This window comes from Strix uralensis, chromosome 5 (genome assembly GCF_047716275.1).
Source record: "Strix uralensis isolate ZFMK-TIS-50842 chromosome 5, bStrUra1, whole genome shotgun sequence".
NCBI lineage: Eukaryota > Metazoa > Chordata > Aves > Strigiformes > Strigidae > Strix > Strix uralensis.
In genome coordinates, this window is record NC_133976.1 from 13,693,136 (window position 1) to 13,713,935 (window position 20,800).

General features: G+C 35.6%; 1 protein-coding gene across 1 annotated transcript in view; it reads right to left on the minus strand.

Annotated features, from left to right (window-relative positions):
• The window catches only part of PTPN12 (protein tyrosine phosphatase non-receptor type 12), an 82,128-nt gene that overhangs the window by 32,975 nt on the left and 28,353 nt on the right, over positions 1–20,800 (minus strand). Inside the window, exons 2-11 of the mRNA XM_074869894.1 lie at positions 15,626–15,734; positions 11,920–11,996; positions 10,806–10,901; positions 9,774–9,812; positions 8,903–8,974; positions 6,195–6,254; positions 2,639–2,781; positions 1,144–1,210; positions 451–528; positions 253–351 (exon numbers count right to left, since the gene is read on the minus strand). Of these exons, the coding sequence (XP_074725995.1) occupies positions 253–351; positions 451–528; positions 1,144–1,210; positions 2,639–2,781; positions 6,195–6,254; positions 8,903–8,974; positions 9,774–9,812; positions 10,806–10,901; positions 11,920–11,996; positions 15,626–15,734 (840 nt within the window). The remainder of the gene's footprint in view (positions 1–252; positions 352–450; positions 529–1,143; positions 1,211–2,638; positions 2,782–6,194; positions 6,255–8,902; positions 8,975–9,773; positions 9,813–10,805; positions 10,902–11,919; positions 11,997–15,625; positions 15,735–20,800) is intronic.

Consider the following 20,800-nt stretch of genomic DNA (forward strand, 5'->3'; position numbering starts at 1 on the left):
GCAATTGCATTTGGTATATGCAATAAGTATTCCTTTAATTATCTGACTCAACTTTTACAACCAAGTCCTCTGTGCAAGTTGAATACAGGCTAGCTGTCCCTACTCAGCAAAAACCACTTGCAGTCCAAACAAGTTCTGTATGTGCCTTAACACCACTGAATACTTAATTTTAAAAACTAGACTTTAGAGGAAAATCTTGATCAGAAGCTAACAGCTACAACTGATTGAAACTCATATGGAAAAGACACATACCACTCCATCTGCAATCTTCCAGTCTGCACAACTTTCATATTTTTGCAGTTGCTTTTCAAACAGTTGTGCTATGGCTCGATGGACAAGTTCATACTGCTCCTGTAGTAGGTTACCAGATAAAAATTAGTGCATGAGATCTTTACAAAGAATGATGGTATGTTATTGTATGATAAAGATTAATTTAAAAACAAACTATACCTTTGTCTGCACTGCAGAATGCCTTTGTGTCCTCATTTCCTGTATTAAATTAAATACATTGAATTCTTCAGGTATTTTCTGAAATATAGAAAGAAGTCAATTACACTGATGTAACTGTCAGAACAGCAATACAAAAGCTGTTCGACATCCAAAAGTATGTTTAACTTTTGTAGGTAAAGCCAATCTGTTCTTTACACATTGTAGCTGTTCAAAATATTTTTAAAAAAGCAATTCCTCTCCAGAACTGGTTGTAAATATTTGATTTAGACCAGATGAGAGCATTTCAAGTATTCTGAAAATGAGACATTCAATTAAAGCATTAATATGACACTGCAACATTAATGATGCTTCATAACCTAAAAACCCCCCGAAAGAAGTTATCACTGTACATTTGAAATAGCCTTTAGGACCTGCAAGATTAAACAGAGACATTGAAAAAGTTGAATTTAAAAATCACTTTAGATTGAAACATATTTTTAAAATATTTAGAATTTCACAGTGATTTTTTTTTAGATAAAAATTTGCTGTCAAGGGAAAGCAAGTCCACACTAAAGCATGCATGCAATGAAACTAAACATCCAACCTATCAAAAGAGTCCTGGAACATCTTACACTATTTTAGAACATTTGGGAGTTCAATCACTATTACGAAATGACCAAATGCCACAAAATGTCTTCTTTTAAGATTCCTTACCCCAGCTTTAAGCAAATTCCATGTATAATCTATGGCACAGATGGCTCCTGTTCTTCCACACCCTGCACTATGAACATAAACATTTAGGTGTGTTAGAAATTATTTTGTTAAAAACACACTATAACCTTTATATTCCCAGAGTCCATGTGAAAAAAATATAAATCGCTCAACTACCATAAAACTCACTAAACCTGACACTATAGTGTCTTAAAAATAAAAGAATTAGCAGTGCAAAGTGCAAAATGAAGCACTGAAGTTCTTAACGCAAGTTTTTCGTAGCCAATTGGAACTGCAGTCATGAAAGATGGTTCAACACTGACATGCTGATGGCCTTTTTTGTCACATTATTCCTAGTTACCACTGCTTCAACAGTAGGGATTTTGTCGAAGTTTAATGATAGATATGTTAAATGGCAGAACAGAATATGTTGAAAGACTTTCCACATTTTTCTGATTTAGTATATTTTCTGCTTTTTATCTAAAAAACTTAAACGTGAAAGTTATAAAAAATAACAGTGAAGTATCACATTTATTCTTCCTAATAGTATGAATTCCTCTGTTTCACAGATAAAGAGCTATGCATGCATATTTATTACATTATAATTATACTGTTGTAAAGAGCCAACCTTCACAACTCTATTGAAATTCAAGAGAAACAGGACAAAGTAAAGTGGATTTCAGTACTACATAAGTTTTTTATGGTGGTAGATATCAGTCACTTAGGGTGACAAGTTAAAAAAGAATGCAGCTAAAGACAGTAGATTTCTATACACTTGGAGAATAACCAAGCTCTAAAGAGTTAATGACTCCAAACAATTTAACATTTCCTGGGTTATGATTCTGAATGTAGTTTTTCTGACATACAACACATTTTTTGCTTTAAAAAGTATCAAGTACCAGAGAAATTGTCAGAAACTGTCAATTCACCAAAACATTTTCATGGCAGTTAAGTTTCACCAGTCCTTCTGTTAGCCAAATTTCATGTCAAAGATGAAACCGCTGCTCAGAAGCAAAGACTTACCAACTGGAAGCTACAGCCTGCTCATTACAGCTCTTTTTTGTCATATTAGAAGACAGACAGAAAAGTTCTTATGTAGTGATGCATCTGCTATATAGTGTCTCCTATTGAGAATGGAGCTTTCACTCCCATATCTGATTTGGAATGATCTTCAAAGTCTGTTTTGTCCTAATGATGATTTAAATGTCTTAAGAACCACGCAACAGTTTCATTTTCAAAGACTAATTCTTTTCTGATTGATATTCTGTCCTAAACTGTAATAGAAGCAGAATTTCACTGTGGCAGGAGTTTTAAGACAATGAAGACTATATGATTTTGAGCCAAGTTTTGATACGAGGAAATATTTGTTTTAGTTTTCCAAAAAGGAATAAGCAAATAAATTCTGGTTTAGAATCAAACTAGAACATCTCATACCAAAAGTCTAGACTTCAAAAGAATCAAAATGTTTATAAACTTAAAAAATAAATATATTTGATACCTGCAGTGTATGCAAATTGGTACATCTTCATGTTCCTGGTATTCTCTCATCAAGCTGATCATGTCCAGAATAGAGTCAAAAGATGAAGGGACATCATGGTCAGGCCAGTTAACATAATGAAACTGATAGACACTACGAGTCTCCTAAAGGAGAGGGAGGGAGGGAGGGAGGGAGGGAGGAAGGTGTTAATGATAATACATGTTTGAGGAGTTTGTATGAAAATTAGTTCTATGAACCTTCACTTTTTGCATAATTGAACGTGGACAAGCAAAGCCATTTACTGTATTTAAAAACCCTACGGCTTGTACCACTTAGAAAAACAAAAAGGAAATTCTGAAATAGTATTTTGAGTGCTGCTAATGCATAGGAGAAAGCACTATGAGACAGTTCACAGAAATCCCTCTCCACAATATATGGGTTAAAGAACCCACAATGTTGCACTGTGTTAAAAGATTCTCTGTCCTTAGTCATAAACTTTGAAAGGGAGAAAGAAAGGGAAAGACCACCATGAAAGGTTCTTCTTCCAATAGTACTCCAGTAACTTACATTGGAAAAAAAATGGGAAGGGGGACGGTGGTTGTTGTTTTGTCACATTACAAAATAAAGTGTGTGTGTGCAGGCGTGTGCAGAGGGAAATGAAGAAAATGAGAGAAATAATTCAGGCCATATCTAAATACGGATTACACTTGCAACAACAGTAGATAAACTTTTAAAGTAGTTCTCATGTTACAGTAGTACTAAAGACAAGGTAAGAAGCAGGCTTTAAAACAGCCTAGTTACTCAGCTACCTGAATCCCTCAAAGACCAAATCCTTTCTCATCATTATCCAAACCATCCGCAGTATAGCTAGTTCTGCTGCCCCTTTCCATGCTGTCGTCACACCTCTGGCTTCTAGTATATCCTCAAAATAATCTACTAGAGAGGCATATGAATTTTTCATCAATGTTACAGGTTACAAGTTACAAGACCTATGCTACCTTCTGTTTAGTTATTTGAGAAGCAACATAGTGGGGCTCTTGAACATGGAAATTTGTATCATCTTCCAATTGAACCAACCATTTTTGATACTTTACTTTTGCCAGGCCTGTGGAAGCACTGTAGCTATTAAAAACTAGACAAAACAAGAGAAAATCCAGCCTAAGAAATGAAATTTTAAAAATCCAACTGATTATGTAAAACCAATGTCATCAGTAAGGAGGAAGAAAAGTTACAGCTGCCTATTAAGGTCCACCAGTAACTTTCACTTAATTACATTTAAAGAGACACAGCCAGGGATTTTTCACATTAGCAGAACGTGAAAAATCTTTTTTCAGGGAAAAAAGTTCTGAATTTATGCTTTTTATATGGAAATTAAAAATTAAAAGGAACATTCATAGTCCTTTTTTACTGCCACTTTAAGAAATAACCTGGTGTTTTAGCTTAAAACATTCTTCAAATTTCAGTTAAACTGGTTTACCTCCTAAAAATTAGAGTAACTTTGCATATTTATATGAATTTTAAATTCTTTTACACAGTATTTTGTATGATACTCCGCTGAAAATTTTACAGAAGTGACAAAAGTTTTCATTATTTCAAAAACCAGAAAGTAAACTTCAAAGCTCCATACTTTATACCACAAATACTTATTTTCCTCCGCAGTTCAAGGCAACACTTAGAATTCTTCAAAATAAGATGAAAAGTCTGCAATTCATCACCAAAATGTGCACTCACAGAAATACTGAAACAAATGTGCTACGTAAGTCTGAAGAAAGATCATTAAATTTACGCAGCTAATAAAATATCAACCTATCTTGTTAATCCTTTCAGTTACACTGCTCCTTAAAGGAACATAAACTTTGGGATCTTTACTAAGATGAACAGCATAGCACAAACTGTAGCTTTTTGTTACTACTTAGTTTTTATGTAGTATACAGGCATCCTATAAATATTAACTGAAACGGAAACTCATGGAAGTCAAGTAGCTAAACATGATTTGCATGTATAGTATACGCAAGCAAAATATAAATTAGCTATAGTTTCTGAAGTAACCAGTTATCATGTTAAGATATTAACAGTAATGTAGGTTCTGCTTTGGGGTTTTTGGTATCTTTTCAGTTCTAAGTGCACCATTTCAAAAAATGTTGCAAACGCCACAGTTATCATGCAGTTAATTTCTGCTATCTAAGAAGTTTCACAGCATGCTCAGTTATGAGCATTCAGGACACACTAACAGAAATTAACTGATTAGGTTCATGCATTCCACACAAGCACCTGGCAAGCTAGTGCAGACAAAAAAAATCACCCCCTTCATGATTAAACAGTTTTCATAACTGCTGTGATATCAGTTGCTGAAAAGGAACAAAGCATTGCTAAAGAAAACATAACCGTAAGTGAGACTAACCTGTAATAAATAATTTCTTAATACAGAATGCCAAATAAAGTGACAGGTATTCTGTAAAATAGACTGTCAGCCTTCACGGTTTTGCAGGACAGCTCCACACTTATTTTTATTTACTGACAGTTGCTTTTCAGAAAACTAGTCACCTGAAATCTGACACTTGCATAGGTTTGCAAGAAAGGCTTAAATCATTCATTCTTAACACTTATGAGAATGAAAGCACTTTTATTTCATTGAAAATATGACAATTTTCACAATTAACATAACATAGTTTATGAAGTAGGTCTCATGTTTGTGTCGTAAGTTTTTGCTATGATGAATAAACTCAATTTTTCCATAAAGAAACTAATAGTAGTAATAATTTACAGTTGCCAACTTAACAAATAGTGTAAATGAATTGGTTTGTCAGAATACTTGTCTGGTAAGCCAATTCTACATCTTGAACACTAGCATATCAAATCTTCAAGAATTCCTAAGTCTTGAGCTCACTTTTAGAAGTACATTTCTATCTTGACCCTTGACTACATTACATACAATTCCCCCATGAAGAAGTTCTCCAAGCAAAAAGACAATGCAACTCAATTTAGTCAAGAACATTCCATGTTTGTCATATCTATTTCAATTCCAAAAAGAGTAACTTCTTACAAGCTAGAGTGAGAAAGTTCAGGAAAAAAAAAAAAGAGAATCACTAAGTTGTTGTCATTCTTGCTTTATTTTTATTTAGCAATACAAATATATGAACAGGCATCAGAAATATCTTTTAACCCTGTAAAACCCGAAAATATAGGGCAAGTTCTAACCAGTACACATACTTTACCCAAAAATAAGTTAATTAGAGGAAACCGGGTTTTCTGACAAGTTTGGTTGAGTTTGTCATCATATTTTCAGTTGGGGTAAACAGTGAAATTCTCAAAGGGTGCCAGAAGCTTTCTAGTTGTTAACACATGCTAATGAAGACCATACACACCTTTGGCTAACCAAGAATATACATAAAAGACAGGTAGAGTTTCACTACTCTTTTCTTATATACTAAGCTTTTAACATCACTTCTCAACTTGATTTATACAGAGTCAGCACCTAAAAAAGTGAAGATATATTTTCATGAGTTTCCTCCATCTATCATTTTAGAGACCTTTGAGCAACCATTAAAGTTGACACCAGAAGTAATTGTATACTTACATTCTGAAATTCAAGTAATAATGTTCTAATGAAGTAATCTGTTCTTGCTTGCTCAGCTTCCTAAACACAAGGAAACAGTAATGAATTGGAAAAAAGATCAATATGCAGTGAACAGGATATAACTGAAAACCCAAACTTTAAACTTACGTGTCTTTTTTTTTTTAAATTTACTGGGTCTGTATCTACGATTGCCCTAAAAGATAGGCAATCAAAACTGCACTCATTTTAAAACAGCAGCAACTACACGTTATGTGTGAAAGATGTTACTTTTACTTAAAATAAAAATGTGAGTTTTCAAACCAGTAAGTGTCTAGCCTGCTCCTGAAACCAATAAACCTTGTAAGAGTATTTCAAAGTACTTTTTCACTTCATTTCTCCATACATTTAATTTACAGATTGCCTCCCACAACCATCCTTCTATAATGATTCTGCTGTATAAACTTCAGCCTCTTATCACCCTATCCTGTGACATCTCCTTTCATTTTTTCCCCTTCTATTATTTTCAGTTAAGGGTGCATCTGAATGGATTGTTGTAATTATCTTGGTTGTGGCCAAAAAGCATAGCATCTAGACTCCCAGAATTTTCCAGTCTGCCTTTGGAACATTAAGGGAAGTTTATACTGTAGACACCAAACAATATTACTGTACTTAAAATATCAGTAAGATCACAATTTGAAGATGCCTTTACAAGCTTAACATTACAGCTTCCCACAGTGAATTTAGGAGACTGCATATATACTTTAGTGCACTCCTATCTACTACTGAAATTTACCATTTTCCATCAAGAAAACAATTGCAACACCTTGCAGGTTTAAAGGACATAGTACATAGATAGCAGCAATGGAGCCATGTTCTTGCTAAACTATTTCAAAGTAGGATTAAGAATAGCTCGATAAACTGTCATGCCAGCTCTTTCTGAACAAGTTAAAGCACTTCAGCTAGAAAACAACAATTCCTGTCCAAACCGAAGTAATTTTGAGTTAAGGAAAAGAAACAAACAGTTTTGAGATCAATTTTGAATGTATCAATTCCACTGTTTTAGAGTATGTGAACAGCTAAGGCCAGTCATGAACTCCAGTGTAAAGAGTTCACAGTAAGATCATTTATAACAATGACAGTTATACTCAACAGTTTGATGCCAGGTTTCATTCACATCCTAATGTTAACTAGAAGAACATAATAGAATCTGATTAAACTACCAGGTGGTAAGATTAAAAAAAGACACAATGGAGTGTTTTCTTCCAACAACACAATGATATGAATGTCAGAAAGAACAAGTGACAAAAAACAAAATCCAAACAAAAAAATTTGCCAAATTCATCATCCACTACATTATAAAAATATTGATAATCCAGGGGCAACACCCAATTAAGGAATTCCTGCTACTCCATCGGTAGAAGCCAACAACAAGTACAAGGACACTTATTTTCTATTCTCTTCCCTTAAGTAATTAGGCTGTCATTGAACACAATATGATAGGCCAGATGGCTCCTGGCGTCACCTAGAAGTGAAGGCTATGTGATCACAACTCCAGGAGCTAGAAGCTGAACAAACAGGCCATAAATGTGTTCAAAGCAGGAAGGAATAAAGATACATAAACAGGTGTGTACAAAGGCAACCGGATACTATCCCACACCTAAGGAATGTTGATCATAGTGACTCTGGTGGCTATGCTCCCACACACTGTATCCTCACCCATACCCTGAAAACCTCACAATTAATGAAGGGAGTTTCTGCTGTGGTCTCCTTTTGTGAAATGGTATTTACTTTCTTTTACTGTTCAGCTTTCTCTACCAAGGAAAGATGATTTCAAAAACCCATTGGGGTATATACTCTTGTGTGATGCTGATGGCAGGTGCCAAGGAATGATTACTTTCTACTCCCTGCTGTGCTGTGTGTAGGAGTTATCCACAGTCCCTCTTCCTGCATATTTATCTGTCAGAAATCCTTGTGTTACCCCTTTATGTACAAGTACCAAAACTGGAAGAGGCTCTAGTAGTTATGCTCAGAGATCAGAACTCCTGATAACACCAACAACATGCAATTGAAACATTCAGCTTTTCTCCATCTTTCTGGAATCATAGCTTACTTGACAGTTAACCCTCAGGAATTCTCCAGGAAAAGATTCAGATCTCATGGTGATCTGCTACTCTTTCTATTGTTGCTTTTAAAATGAAAACAAAGAAAGAAGCAAAGGAAGTATTTCCAAATAAACCTGTATCTATTACCAACAGAAACAAGTTAAAAAATTCAGGAATTTAGTTTCTATTTTCTTTATTCATGCTAATTAACTTTATGTAACGTATTCCAGTGTTACTTTCATTTCTCGTGCACATCCAGAATGCACAACTCATAACAGAAGGAAACAAGAGCATGGGTGCTATTTGATTTCTTGAGTATGGTGCAGACATTCAAAACTATATCACATAAAGCTAAAGAAATGATACACAAAAAGATACGAGACCAAGGTACACAGGTTCCATGCTAAAAAAAAAAATAATAAAAAAGCATGGAGGATTCAAAAAACCACACAGTTTAGATACACACATTGTTTTCCACTGCATTCCTTCGCGAGTCTTTGTGCAATATTTGGTACCGAACAATTAAAAAAGCATTTGTTTTGTAATGCAAACTGTTTGTTGAACAGTTATTTTAAGTTACAAAAGCATTAAATCCTTCAAAATTAATTTATAAACCTTTATACTTACACAAGAAACACGAAATGGTCCAAAAGTTACAGCTGCTTCTCCATACAGAGGCCAGTAACGTTCACATTTTTTCTGTTAAAGCAAAGAATCCTAGTTTAATTCATGTGTAGTACTGAAAGATGATGATTAACACAAGCAGAGCAGACAAAATGATCATCTCGAATGCCTTATTCTCTCTCTTATTCGGTGTTCTACCTTAACATCTGCCCACTGGTGCCTTGCTGGACTTCTTTTAAGATAGTAAAATGTCTTTTCTTTTGGATACCAAAAGAAAAACAAAACGAAAAACCCCGATGACCAATAAATACAGCCAAAAGACACTCTGTAAATTGGGACATGAACTTCATGACTGCCTACATATGTGCAAACACGCATCATACAGAGGGAAACAATGAGAGCTAATTTAGTTTTTGTGAAAGTTTGGAGTTCACAATTCTGGACCACACTTTTTTTTTTTTCCTTCTCAGGTCATAAGAATATAGCAGAGAAATTTAAAAGACAGATTGTTTTTGCAGCTGTATCAATTGACAGGAAATTCTGAGGGGCTCAGGATTTTGATAATTGGCCTACATCCCACAAAGAGCAAGATTTTTTTCCATAGCGACATGACCAGTAACAGGCCATCGGTACAGGTCTGGATACAAACACATACATTCTACTGAGATGACACCTAAGTAGTAATGTAACACTATAAACGGAGCAAAGAAAGGCAGTTGCATTCATTATCTTATATGCATACAAATATAAGGATGGGTATTTTCATTCAATCTGGCAGATTATTTTTACAGTTATGGATTTGGCATATGAAGCTTCACAGGCATATTGGCCTGCATGGGCAATGCTCGTTTAGTTTTGTATTTACTGTACGTACCCTTCCCATTTCAAATTCTCGACAGGCCATTACAATTATCTGAAACGAAACAAAGATGCATAAAGTTAACTGGTTTTAGATAAAGTAAATTCACCAACACTTTACTGCTTGCTTCTGCCTGGGCAGATACTGACACTCCTTAACTGGTTACTACTGAAGAGACACATTAATACTGTTTTTCCTGCCTGCAGATGCATGCTCTTTTAATTCTAAAATAGTACTCAAGTTTTATCCTGCACAAAATAGTCTGCAACACTAATACAACATTGTAAGGCTACTTAATTTGAATTCAATGTAATCCTATACAAATACCTTATTTATTCAGCCTGACTGTAAAGTCTAAACAATCACAAAAATATAGAACCATTTGCCAACTGGAAGAAACATAGCTGTATTTTCTTAAAATCACATAGACTGCTTAAAATAGGTGCAAAACTTACTTAAAAAACAAGAATCATATTTCGCAGGGGAAGCTACTTCAGACAGATTAATGTGAATAGCACCATCAAAATGCACCAACAGGTAAGCCATTTGTTACAATAAGTAACCATGATTTAAGTGTCCGATACAACAAAAAATATTTTCAGAAATAATTTCTTGAACTTATCCAATTTTCACAGTACTCCTGACAATAGTTGTTTAAACAGATGTAGAATATATAAACCAACAAGTAACACAAAATTTGCATAAATAAAAAGACAGACTTATTTTTTTTGTTTCACATGCTGCTTCTGTATCTGATTTTGTCAGTCAACATTAAGTCAGAGTTGTAAGGTCTCCTACAGGACCTATTCATAAGTATGCATGATTCCTTATTCATTCAATAAAATTATTACTTTGAATTTACGTTATTAAATAGAATATGTAATATTAATAATATATGGTGGCTATTTACCAAAATGAGATTTGACAAGTAAATGGATTAAATCACGGTCAACATTTTTGATAATAGCCAGATGAGGCAAAAGATACACAATCACTTTGCCATGAAATAAGGTAATACCCAATTTTGGTTTATAAGTAGGTACTTACGGCAACATTGTATTCCCATATCATCCTCCAGAAGTCTATTACTGTATTTGCTAATGGTCCCTGGGTAGCAACATATGCTTTTGGCCCATGCACTCCCTAGGATTGCACAAAGGAACCATTAATGTTTATAAAGAAAATTTATCTGCACTGAATAAAAAAGGCTTTAGGTTATAATCATGTAAAATATCTTTTTTTGGATACAACAGGAAGGGTGAATATAAAAATCTAAGTTCCATTTACATTACTGGGAATTTTGCTGGTGATTTCAAAGGGGCCCAAGATTATAACAGCTACTGTGCTGCCAGAGACCGTAACAGACTGTTTCTGTACGTTCAGATTCTGGAGATTCCTTTTGAGTCTGCATTTTCTTTCTTAATCTAACATTTAACGATGAAAATTTGAAAAATCTTTCTGCTAAAAAGCATCCCTTGAACAAATTTAAGTTCCCCCTTCCCAGTAATACCACATTTCAAAAAGCCAAACTTTTAAAACTTGTTTTATATAAAGCTTGAAGATATTTACATTTAGCTTCTCAGACTAAACATTCAAGAACTGAGATTTATAGGAACACCTGATTCCAAATAAGCATTACAGTGTAGAAGCAACAGAATAAGGCCACAAGGAGCCCAAGGTATTCACACTTTGAAACAAAAGTGTAACAGGCTTTTAGCCAAATTCTGGCTTCTGTTTAAGAACGTTAGATATAATTCCATTACCACACTTCTGCCACGAACAGCAAGAAATGCATATTAACATACACAATTTGTCACATGCCTCTAAGATCCCTAAAAACAGCCTCTCTTACAATCTGGTATTTTTGACACCATAAACTGTTAAAACAATCATATCTCAAGTTTCCTATGGTATAAAGTTCCAGTTTGGATGCTTGTCACTTTAAAATGAAGTATTTCATATTCTGCTTACACTTAAGAGTAATATTAAAACCTTAAAAATTTCTTTATAAATGGCATCACGTTTGCCATTTATTCAAGCCATAATAAAAAAAAGAATCTTCCGTCACAGCTTTAAATTCTTATCTCAGACTATAATATTAAAACTGCACTGATATGAAATAAAAGCTTAAAAAGAATTTAAGAACCATTAAGATACATACCTTAATAAAGTTTGCATTGATGTAGTCTGAATCTTGTGGGGGAGTTTTTAAGGTCAGTTTAACCCGGCTATGATCAACTAAAAGAAGAATTTTTTTTTTTTTAAACAAGAATTACAACACTTGTAAATCAATATGTAACAGTAAATATAATATATATAGTACATATGATATGTATAGAAGAAATTAAGCATTAAAGAATGTTTCCCAAAGCTAAGTCACACAAGCAAGTCAGTCAATTTAATTTATGGGTGAACCAACTCAAGTAGGGATAAGCAGAGTAGCTCCTACTGCTATCTGCTTCTGATGCTCAAGTTTACAGAGTACCAACTACTGGAATTCCAAGAGCGATTCATTACAAAGAAGCAAAACTCAATTGATCAGCAGTAATCAAAATTGCAGTTACACAGTATTAACACAGATCATGATGGCCAGAATTAAAGGCACATTTACAGCAAGCAGAAAGAATAACACCATTGCATAATTAAAGCAGCTGGTAGGTCTTAAAAGTCTCTTTCAAGGAGGACTCTATCAGGTATTACAACATGAAACATGCACTGGGTTATTGCTCAGGCACAGACTGACTTCTATCCCCCAAACACTGGGCTAGGCACTTTGCTGGGACCTTTTTAAACCAGAAGCAGCAGATTCCTTCCTTTAGGGGGTTTTGACACTGCAAGTTTCTGCCTCTAGCATTACTGACTGTTTCAGAGAAAGAGTCTTATAAAAACAGATATTTGGAGACCAAAATCCTTAGCCGTCTTAAAAATATCCTTTATTACTCTTGTTGATAGAATAAGCTAAACATCTTGGAATTATTTTTGGCATTGAAAAAAAAAAAGTTAAGTGCATCTTTATTACAGAAAAAACTTGATGATTCTTACTAAGAAGGTAGGTAGGTGGTTGGCAGGTTCGCCAGCCCTTTCAGCTCTTGATGATATCAACACTTTCTAGCTATCACATAAAAATCATTCAAACTATCTCTACAATAAAGGCTGTCTGGAAATCCAGAATTAAAAAAAAATTATATTCAAACTGGGGAACAGAACTATCTGCAGCAACAGCATCTGCTCAAGCAATTTATGTTACTTTCTGCTCCCAGGGTCAATTCCTCAACCACAGAACAGCTGCTAAAACTTTTATCAGAGCTATATTCAAGAAAAAAACATAAAGAAAGAGTCTATTTAAAAAGAGGAAATATGGTTTGGTGGGGTCTTTTTTTTTCAAAACATCATTGCTAATAAAACAGGGAACCGTGCCCACAAGAAGTACATGTTAAGAGTTATTTCTATACAGAAAGCTCTTCCAAAAAGCTTTCAAGATCCTTGCTTCCAAGACAGTGATATTTTCTGCCAGAGTCCTGATAACATGCAGAAAATGTTTGTGTTACCATGTAATGCTTCCTAAAAAAGCACAAGTGTAGATTACAAGACATTTAGATCACAGATCTGAAGACAACGCGCTCTCACGTAAAGGCCTAGAGAAACCCTTAAAATAGGCTACACTGTATTACACTCTCATAATGTAAAAGCAAGAACACTTTATAAGCATGCAAAGGTGTCATAGACTTAATACTAAAAACTACTTTTACATGGTGGATCAGACTAATTAAAGTGGTAGGCTAATGAGGGCTCCTATCTTCCCAGCAGAGTTGACCCAAAGTTCTGGAGCAGTTTCCAAGCATTAATATTTCCAGCCTGACTGTATCTGCCACAGTTCACCTCTTTCAGAGTTTTAGGTCTGGAACAGAATTCTCCAAGAAAAATTCCACTGCAGGTTCCAGCTTTGGAACATTTAAGTGCTTGGATATTTATATATAGCTTAAATGCTCCGTTCACATCACTAATTGGTGTCTTCAGGTAACCAGTGAACACCATGTACCATTTAATTATCATTTAGGATGGCTTAGCAAACTATGATGTGAACACGCACACACCTTTTACACTGAAGCCAGTACTGCATTACAATTGAGGTACTGATCTCGCTGGTGGGAGTAACAATTTCTGATAAATATAGCACTAATCTCTGATTAAGTTACATTTGTAAGGTTTTTTTCTGGATTTATAAAAGATTGGCAAAGTATCATCCCCCTTCCTTCTCCAAAACATCTCCTGGCTTTCATTTCTGTCCAGCTGATCTCTCATCACTTCATTGCTGGAAGCCTCAGATGTTGGAAGATACTCTTGCTTTAACTGATAATATACCTTCAATCTTGCTCAACATCAGCTTTGAGGTTTGCTCATTTTCCCCACTGTGATCTGTGTACTCTTTCAGGTCCCAACGACTCAGTTTTTATTTTTATGTAGATGAAAGAAAAGCACATCTACCACTCTAGTTGCAGCCATTCACTACTGTAGTAACTTTTAAGTGTCTCATTGATTCAGTTTAAGTGCTGCTAAGATTTTGCTATATTGTTCTTGAGCTATCAAAATGCCAGCACAGAAGAAAAAGTATAACAACTCTTAATAATAAGACAACAATAACAACTTCCCCTCTTTTTCACTCCATCCATTAAACAGGTTTCCTCCCAACTAAAAAAAAAGAACAAACAGAAAAACCTCAATGATATTTAACTGTTTTCCTGCAGTTAAGCTTAGTACCACACTAGCCTTCAACATGTGATGTATGCTATACATATATCCCCCATCAAAATACAAACATGTGCCTTTCCTTCTCACTGCAGCAGCAAGTGCTATGCCCACCTTGTTAAACAACCTAGGGCCTGTGGCTTCAGGGCAAAGTGCTTGTTGCTCCAAGCACTGATAAACAGAAAAAATTCCAGCACTAGAAAAACAGCACACAGGTATACAACAATCTGAAACACACAGTAATTCAGCAGAGTTTATCACTAGAATGCATTTTGAAAGTGAAAGCTAACAATGCTTAAGACCATTTTCAACTTCAAATTGGTTATAAACCTCCTAACACTTCTGAGAAAGCTAAGCAGTAAAATGTATCCGTTGTGAATCTTCTGGGATATGAAAAAATGGCATTTGTCAGAAGGCTATCCTTTCATCTCACTGTTAGTTGTCCTTACTGAGAAGCACAGTAAGAGCTTCTGAAATACACGGCCTCACAAGCTACAGAAAGTGAGCTTGTAACAGGCAATCCTGTCATTACAGATCACTGATCTGTTATATCCACACATTGGTGGTTTTAAAATTTAAGTTCTGCTCTGACTGCTGTTTTCTCTGCTCATAGATTAAACAGAATTTAATTTGGGCTCTAGCAAAGCACAAACCAAAGATAATCCAACACTGAAAGTTCTCTCACACTGTTTGCAGGATACAATCAATCAAAAAAAAAGAGATCTATTTTACTTCAACCCACAAATCAAGTTTCCTTAAGGCTCCTTAAAATTTCATCTAGAGTTTATGCTGACATTTGTTTGTTTTCAACCATTAATAACATGTTCCTAAGGAAAAAATACAGTTAAGCATCTAGTAAAGTTCTAGACTATTCCAAGCTAAAATGAAAGTGTCAGCTTGTTATGGCTTGCGACCTACCACACATTTTATCTCTAGGCGATAGCTCTCCTAATAAAATATATAAATGTTCATTTATTTCACCTTCCAAGTAAAAAATAAAAATGTTATGAGAGTTATCTTTCAGCAAATTACCTCCAGTTTTGCTTTTCAGTAATAACTAAACACATTTAGAATAACAAGCACTTCCCTTAGCCTTTGATTAACATGTAAATCAGACTTACATGGCAATATATCCTTGTATCTATTCTTTTTAACATTTTCTTCTTTCTCTCCAGTGGCCGTGGGGTAGATCTTCTCTGTTCTGTATTTTGTTGATAATCTTCTTAACCTCTGAGATAAAAAATGTATGTTATATTTTCACATCTCAAGATAACAGAAACATCACAGGGTATTAGCTTCATCGATGAAGACCACCACTCAAAAAAAAAACCCCTCTTCTCTCCTTTTACAATATTCACTATGATGAAGTTTAAAAATCTAATTATCCAGTACTTTTAGCTCATCAGCAGTTTACAACCAAGTTGAAGCCAGATGTATACATCACAAGACGCGGAACTTCAGAAAAGCCACTACCGCACCGGTATGGAATACAGCTGTATTTTATTTAGGAAATATACTGCCCTGATGTATTTCTGTGAGAAACAGAAAAGTCTGTTACTGCTCAGAATACCTGGAGGAAGAGCACAGAGCAGGCTGGTTCAGAAACAGCTGTTAGCAGCTGGTACTCTGCTCTGAGGCACATGGCTTCCACCACTGACAACTGAACAGAAAGCTTTTAACAGGCATCAACTAACACTCAACTCCTGTTCAATTTCAAGTTCACCAAGAGAAAGAAGGTCCCTGCCTCTCAGGTACAAGGCCCTTGCAATTAGGATGAGTGACAGGAGGTCTGCTGTATTCACAACAATGTGTCATTTTTTTCGCCTCCATCTATTTCAAATCCTAGAAACTTGAAACAGTCAAAACCTCTAATAAAATCCAGCCCATGCCTTCCAGCAATTTAGGAAGTAACAAGAGCAATACAGCTTTTATCATCCCACTCAAATTAGGCCTTTGCAACCTTAAAACTCAGGAGGAAGAAAAGAGTATAGATTCTCCTGGGGGGGGAACCACACACACAAAAAAACCCTCCCAAAACAACAAAAAAAACCCCAACAACAAAAAAACCCCCAAACTACAAGAGGACCCAGCAGTGCTTGTTATTTTAGACTATGTGGACATCCAGATTTAAAAAGGAATCTGAAGAACTCAGTTAACTCTGTCTTCCAGCTAAAGCTAGGTGGTTGTGAAACCAGCCATTCTATCAACACTGATGTGGTGGTGGTATATCAGACGATCAAGAGGAAAACAGAGAGTGTAGCTTCAAAGAAGTTATCATCCCCATTGAGTTGTATTCTGCACAGGTAGAAGGATAGAGGTTGTTCATGTTCCCCTCCCTCCATCTTTAATGCCCGATTATCATCCTTCAAGACCTAAAATGTTCATGGCTTGCTTACTTTTGGGGAAGGGGAGAATCAAGGGAGGATGGTTGCTAGTTGAAAATATAAATCTTGTTTATCACTATGCAACAACATACAGGCAGAAGAGCATCATAAACAAGACAATCTGCCTGGAAAGCCAGTTTTCTTCTTGAATTCTTCTAAAACTACTACAACACTTGGGAGACTCACGGCACACGTCAATTTTTTTAAAAAGGAAGAAAAAATTAATTGGCAGCTCAAGCCCACCAATAATTCTTCCAGCAAATGAGGAGAAGAAAAAACACACAAAACTCAGCATTTCTGTTACATACAGAAAACCACTTCTATAAAACTTCTCTGGATATAGTGAAAAACCAGCAAATTTTATAAGCAAATGTGGGTAAAACTTTGCATTTAGTTGAATAATATGCATCTAATAATCCATAAAAGTGGTATTTACAGAGCAAAAACAATGGCAAGGTAAAATTAAAAAAGGCAAATCAAGAAGTAGCAGCTTTCAGACAATTTTTTTTTTCCTCTTCTTCGAGGACTTTCTCAGAGATTAAATCACTGAACGCTAAAAGGAGTAACAGAACTAGCACACAGGGGTTTTTTCTTAAAATACATTCATCTTGAAAAACTTCCCACGTTAGTCGATGAAGAAAAAGCAGTAAATATTTGAAGGTGGGACAGTAAGTCTCTGACCACACAGTGATCCAAGTGCTAAATATATTATCTAAAAACATAGCTAGAGTGAAGACTAGGAAGATGCAATTCTTGATAAGACATGTAAACAGCTACAGGAAGCTTCCATGCAGACTACACTCATCTTTGCAACACTAAAAAACAATTCACAACGTAATCTGTATATATAGCGGGCAGAGAAACCCGGTTTGTAACGTGGTACAGAGAAATACCACCACTGCACATGGGAGACATTGTCATATGTAACACTGTCCTTACTGGTGTCAAAATAAAAAATATTGCCTGTGCTAACACTGAACACAACCAGCAGTCTAGAAATAGCAAAATACACACAAATAATTTAGCTATATCAGCTAAGAATTGCAAGACTGAGAAATAGTTTGAAATAGGCTATAAGCCTCCAACTCAGACAAAAAATATCCACAAAAAAGGCAAAAAGAAACAACGATACTTTCCAAGAACAGCCATTAATATGATTTTGTATATTGTTTTGCATCTCAACCTGGTTGTGAGTTGGGGGGAGTGGGACTGCCAGGGAGAAATGGGTGTGTGTGTGTTTTTCCATCTTACTGATGGGACAAATGTCATGATTCTGCTTAGAAAAAGGAGCGGAAAAAAATTTAGAGAAAACACAACCTCTAAAAAACATGAGTAGAAGCAGAAGTTATTTTGCATGAGAAAGGATACACTTGAGGAAGTGATACAGGAAAAACGTTAGTATCAAAAAGCACCCTAGGATTTAGCCCATTTTAAAGGCATGCAAGAAAAAAAAACACACCTTCAGAGTTAAAACTTGGAAGCCAAAAAGGCTGGAGTCACTATTACCAACTTCCATTTTCTAGAAAGTGATGATATGAGAATTCAGCACAGCCTCCCCCCTGTATGATTCAATAGCTGTATAATCCACTAAACAGACTGGAAAGTAGAATTAGCATAGCCCAGCTCCAAGGCAAAGACTGGAAATGAAATACAGGTGGATTTTAACACACATCTGTTCCTAAAATACTTTAGGATCCATGCTTTTAATGCATGTTTGTCAGCTATTCTATGACACGGGTAATAGAAGTTAAGTAAGTACAGTCCTGAGAGCAATCAAAAAGGGTAAGTAGTGCTCGTTATGATTTGTAGGAGTATCTGCTACATAGAATAGTACCTACTTCATGTTTTGGAAGAGAAATAATTGACTAAAGAGTAAGGAAAGAAGTCTAAAAACTGAGGTTTGAATGAACTACCACAGGAATGGAAAACTGTCAGACTCAGCAGAAGATTTTGCCCTACACGCAACAGAAAATTTTGGCAGAAAGCTACTGCAATGTGCACACACAGCCTGCTGTACGATGTAGGAGATTCAGTGCTTCCTGGGTTACAACCTAGAGTGACCAGAAGGAGGAGAATGGGGGTAATGACAGGGCAGAAGAAGAAAGAATTTTGTTCAGACTATGGTAAGTTAATGACAAGATAGCCAGTAAGATCTGTCACAGTCCAGTTTCATGCTAATTCATAATAAACAACTGTCTACAGTACAAAGGAGCACTCATTTGGGTTAAGCCAGTAAACTGCCAAATTGCTTCCCAGAAGATATTCGGACGCCAACAGCAGGGACATCAGAGATCCAGCCTGGTGCCTCTGCAGATAACAGTGGATGCTTCCGTGACACTTGCATAGTCACTGGAACTGCTATTCTGGTACCACAAAAATCTTCATTTATCTATTCTTTTAAGAACAATATGGTCAAAAAGTAAGTGTGTATACACAATTCATCATACTTAAAGAACTACATTCACAAGGCCTTAAGTTCCATTCTCATTAGAAAAGTTTAATTCTGCTTATTCACTGCGTGACAAGAAGTGGTTTGTGGGATGGTGACAAACACTTACCACATATGACAGCAGGGAGACGAGCCTTTGAATCAATTTGAGTTTCAGAAACGTACTTCCACAGCGGTTTTACAGTCTGTACTACAAATCTACTTTAGTGTTTTTACAAAAAGACAAACCAGCTTTTCAAACCCAGCATGTAGAATCCTACCATATTAAGAAGAATTTAGTCCAATCAGTTCAGAAAACACAGATCTCTTTCGCAGTCAATCTATTTCATCTATTTAACACTTTAGAAAGCCTGTAAAGACACATTGCTTAATACCCTAGAAATGTTGTTTGGGGATTAAAGAAAATATTTATACTGCCTATTGAGATTTGAAGAACTCGCTTCAAAAGCCTGAACCTAATTCAAGATTCAAATTTTCTTGTGACTCCTTTCCAGGCTTCTTTTCAAGGAAAGCACAACTAAATAAGTGAAGCTCTGGTGAAATATTTAGGTCCTCAAATTGTCTCCTAAGCCTTCTCTGACACTTCCAATGGTCAAAACATCAGTTAGTAACACAGTGATGTTTGCCTGAATCTCCTTTTTGACCATACCAGAGGAGCAGTACATATCATAGTGTCAGATGTCAGCTGCAAGAATATTCCACTGCACCCGTAGTTCATTTGCTGTGTGACAACAGGCAACAGCAACAGGCTTAGGAAGCTCTACATGGCCAGCTGTGGCAGCAGACTCCTGAGATAACACCAATCACACAAAACCATATTTTGTTTTGCAAAATGTGCTTAAGTCCATTAAGAAATACTCATAGAATCATGTAGGCTGGAAAAGACCTTGAAGCTCATCTACTCGGAGAACTGAAATTAAAGAAAAGCTTCCAGAAAAGTTACCTTAAAAATCAAAGCATAGAAGACGACACTAGGAAACTCTTAAAAGTTGTACTAACGCACTCATTTCATGAAGACAGCTATTTCTATCATAAGCCTGATATCGCATTGTTCTTACTAGCAGCAGGGAAAGAACAAACACATGAACTATGTTCAGCTGTGCTCTCATCCTATTAATTTAGATAAACATTACTAGGGCAGAATGAATTCCCTATTACTTCTATACAGTGAGAAAAATGTACCTGTACGGAGCGATGTGAACCAAACTACCACAGAAATGTCAAAATAACTATCTTCTGGTTATCTTTGGTCAGATTACACAGGTTTCGGATTCTGTAGCAATAATATGAACACGGAGCTGCCAGAGATGCCTTTGTCAAAAGACAGCTCCAAGTGCAAACTCAGATATATCACTGCTCAAACGGGGCTCTGACTTGCTAAAACTGCTTTGGTTCCAGAATTATTTTAGCTCAAAGTCCCTGCAAATCCAACTGGAGTTTTCCTATACCATTTTCTTATCACT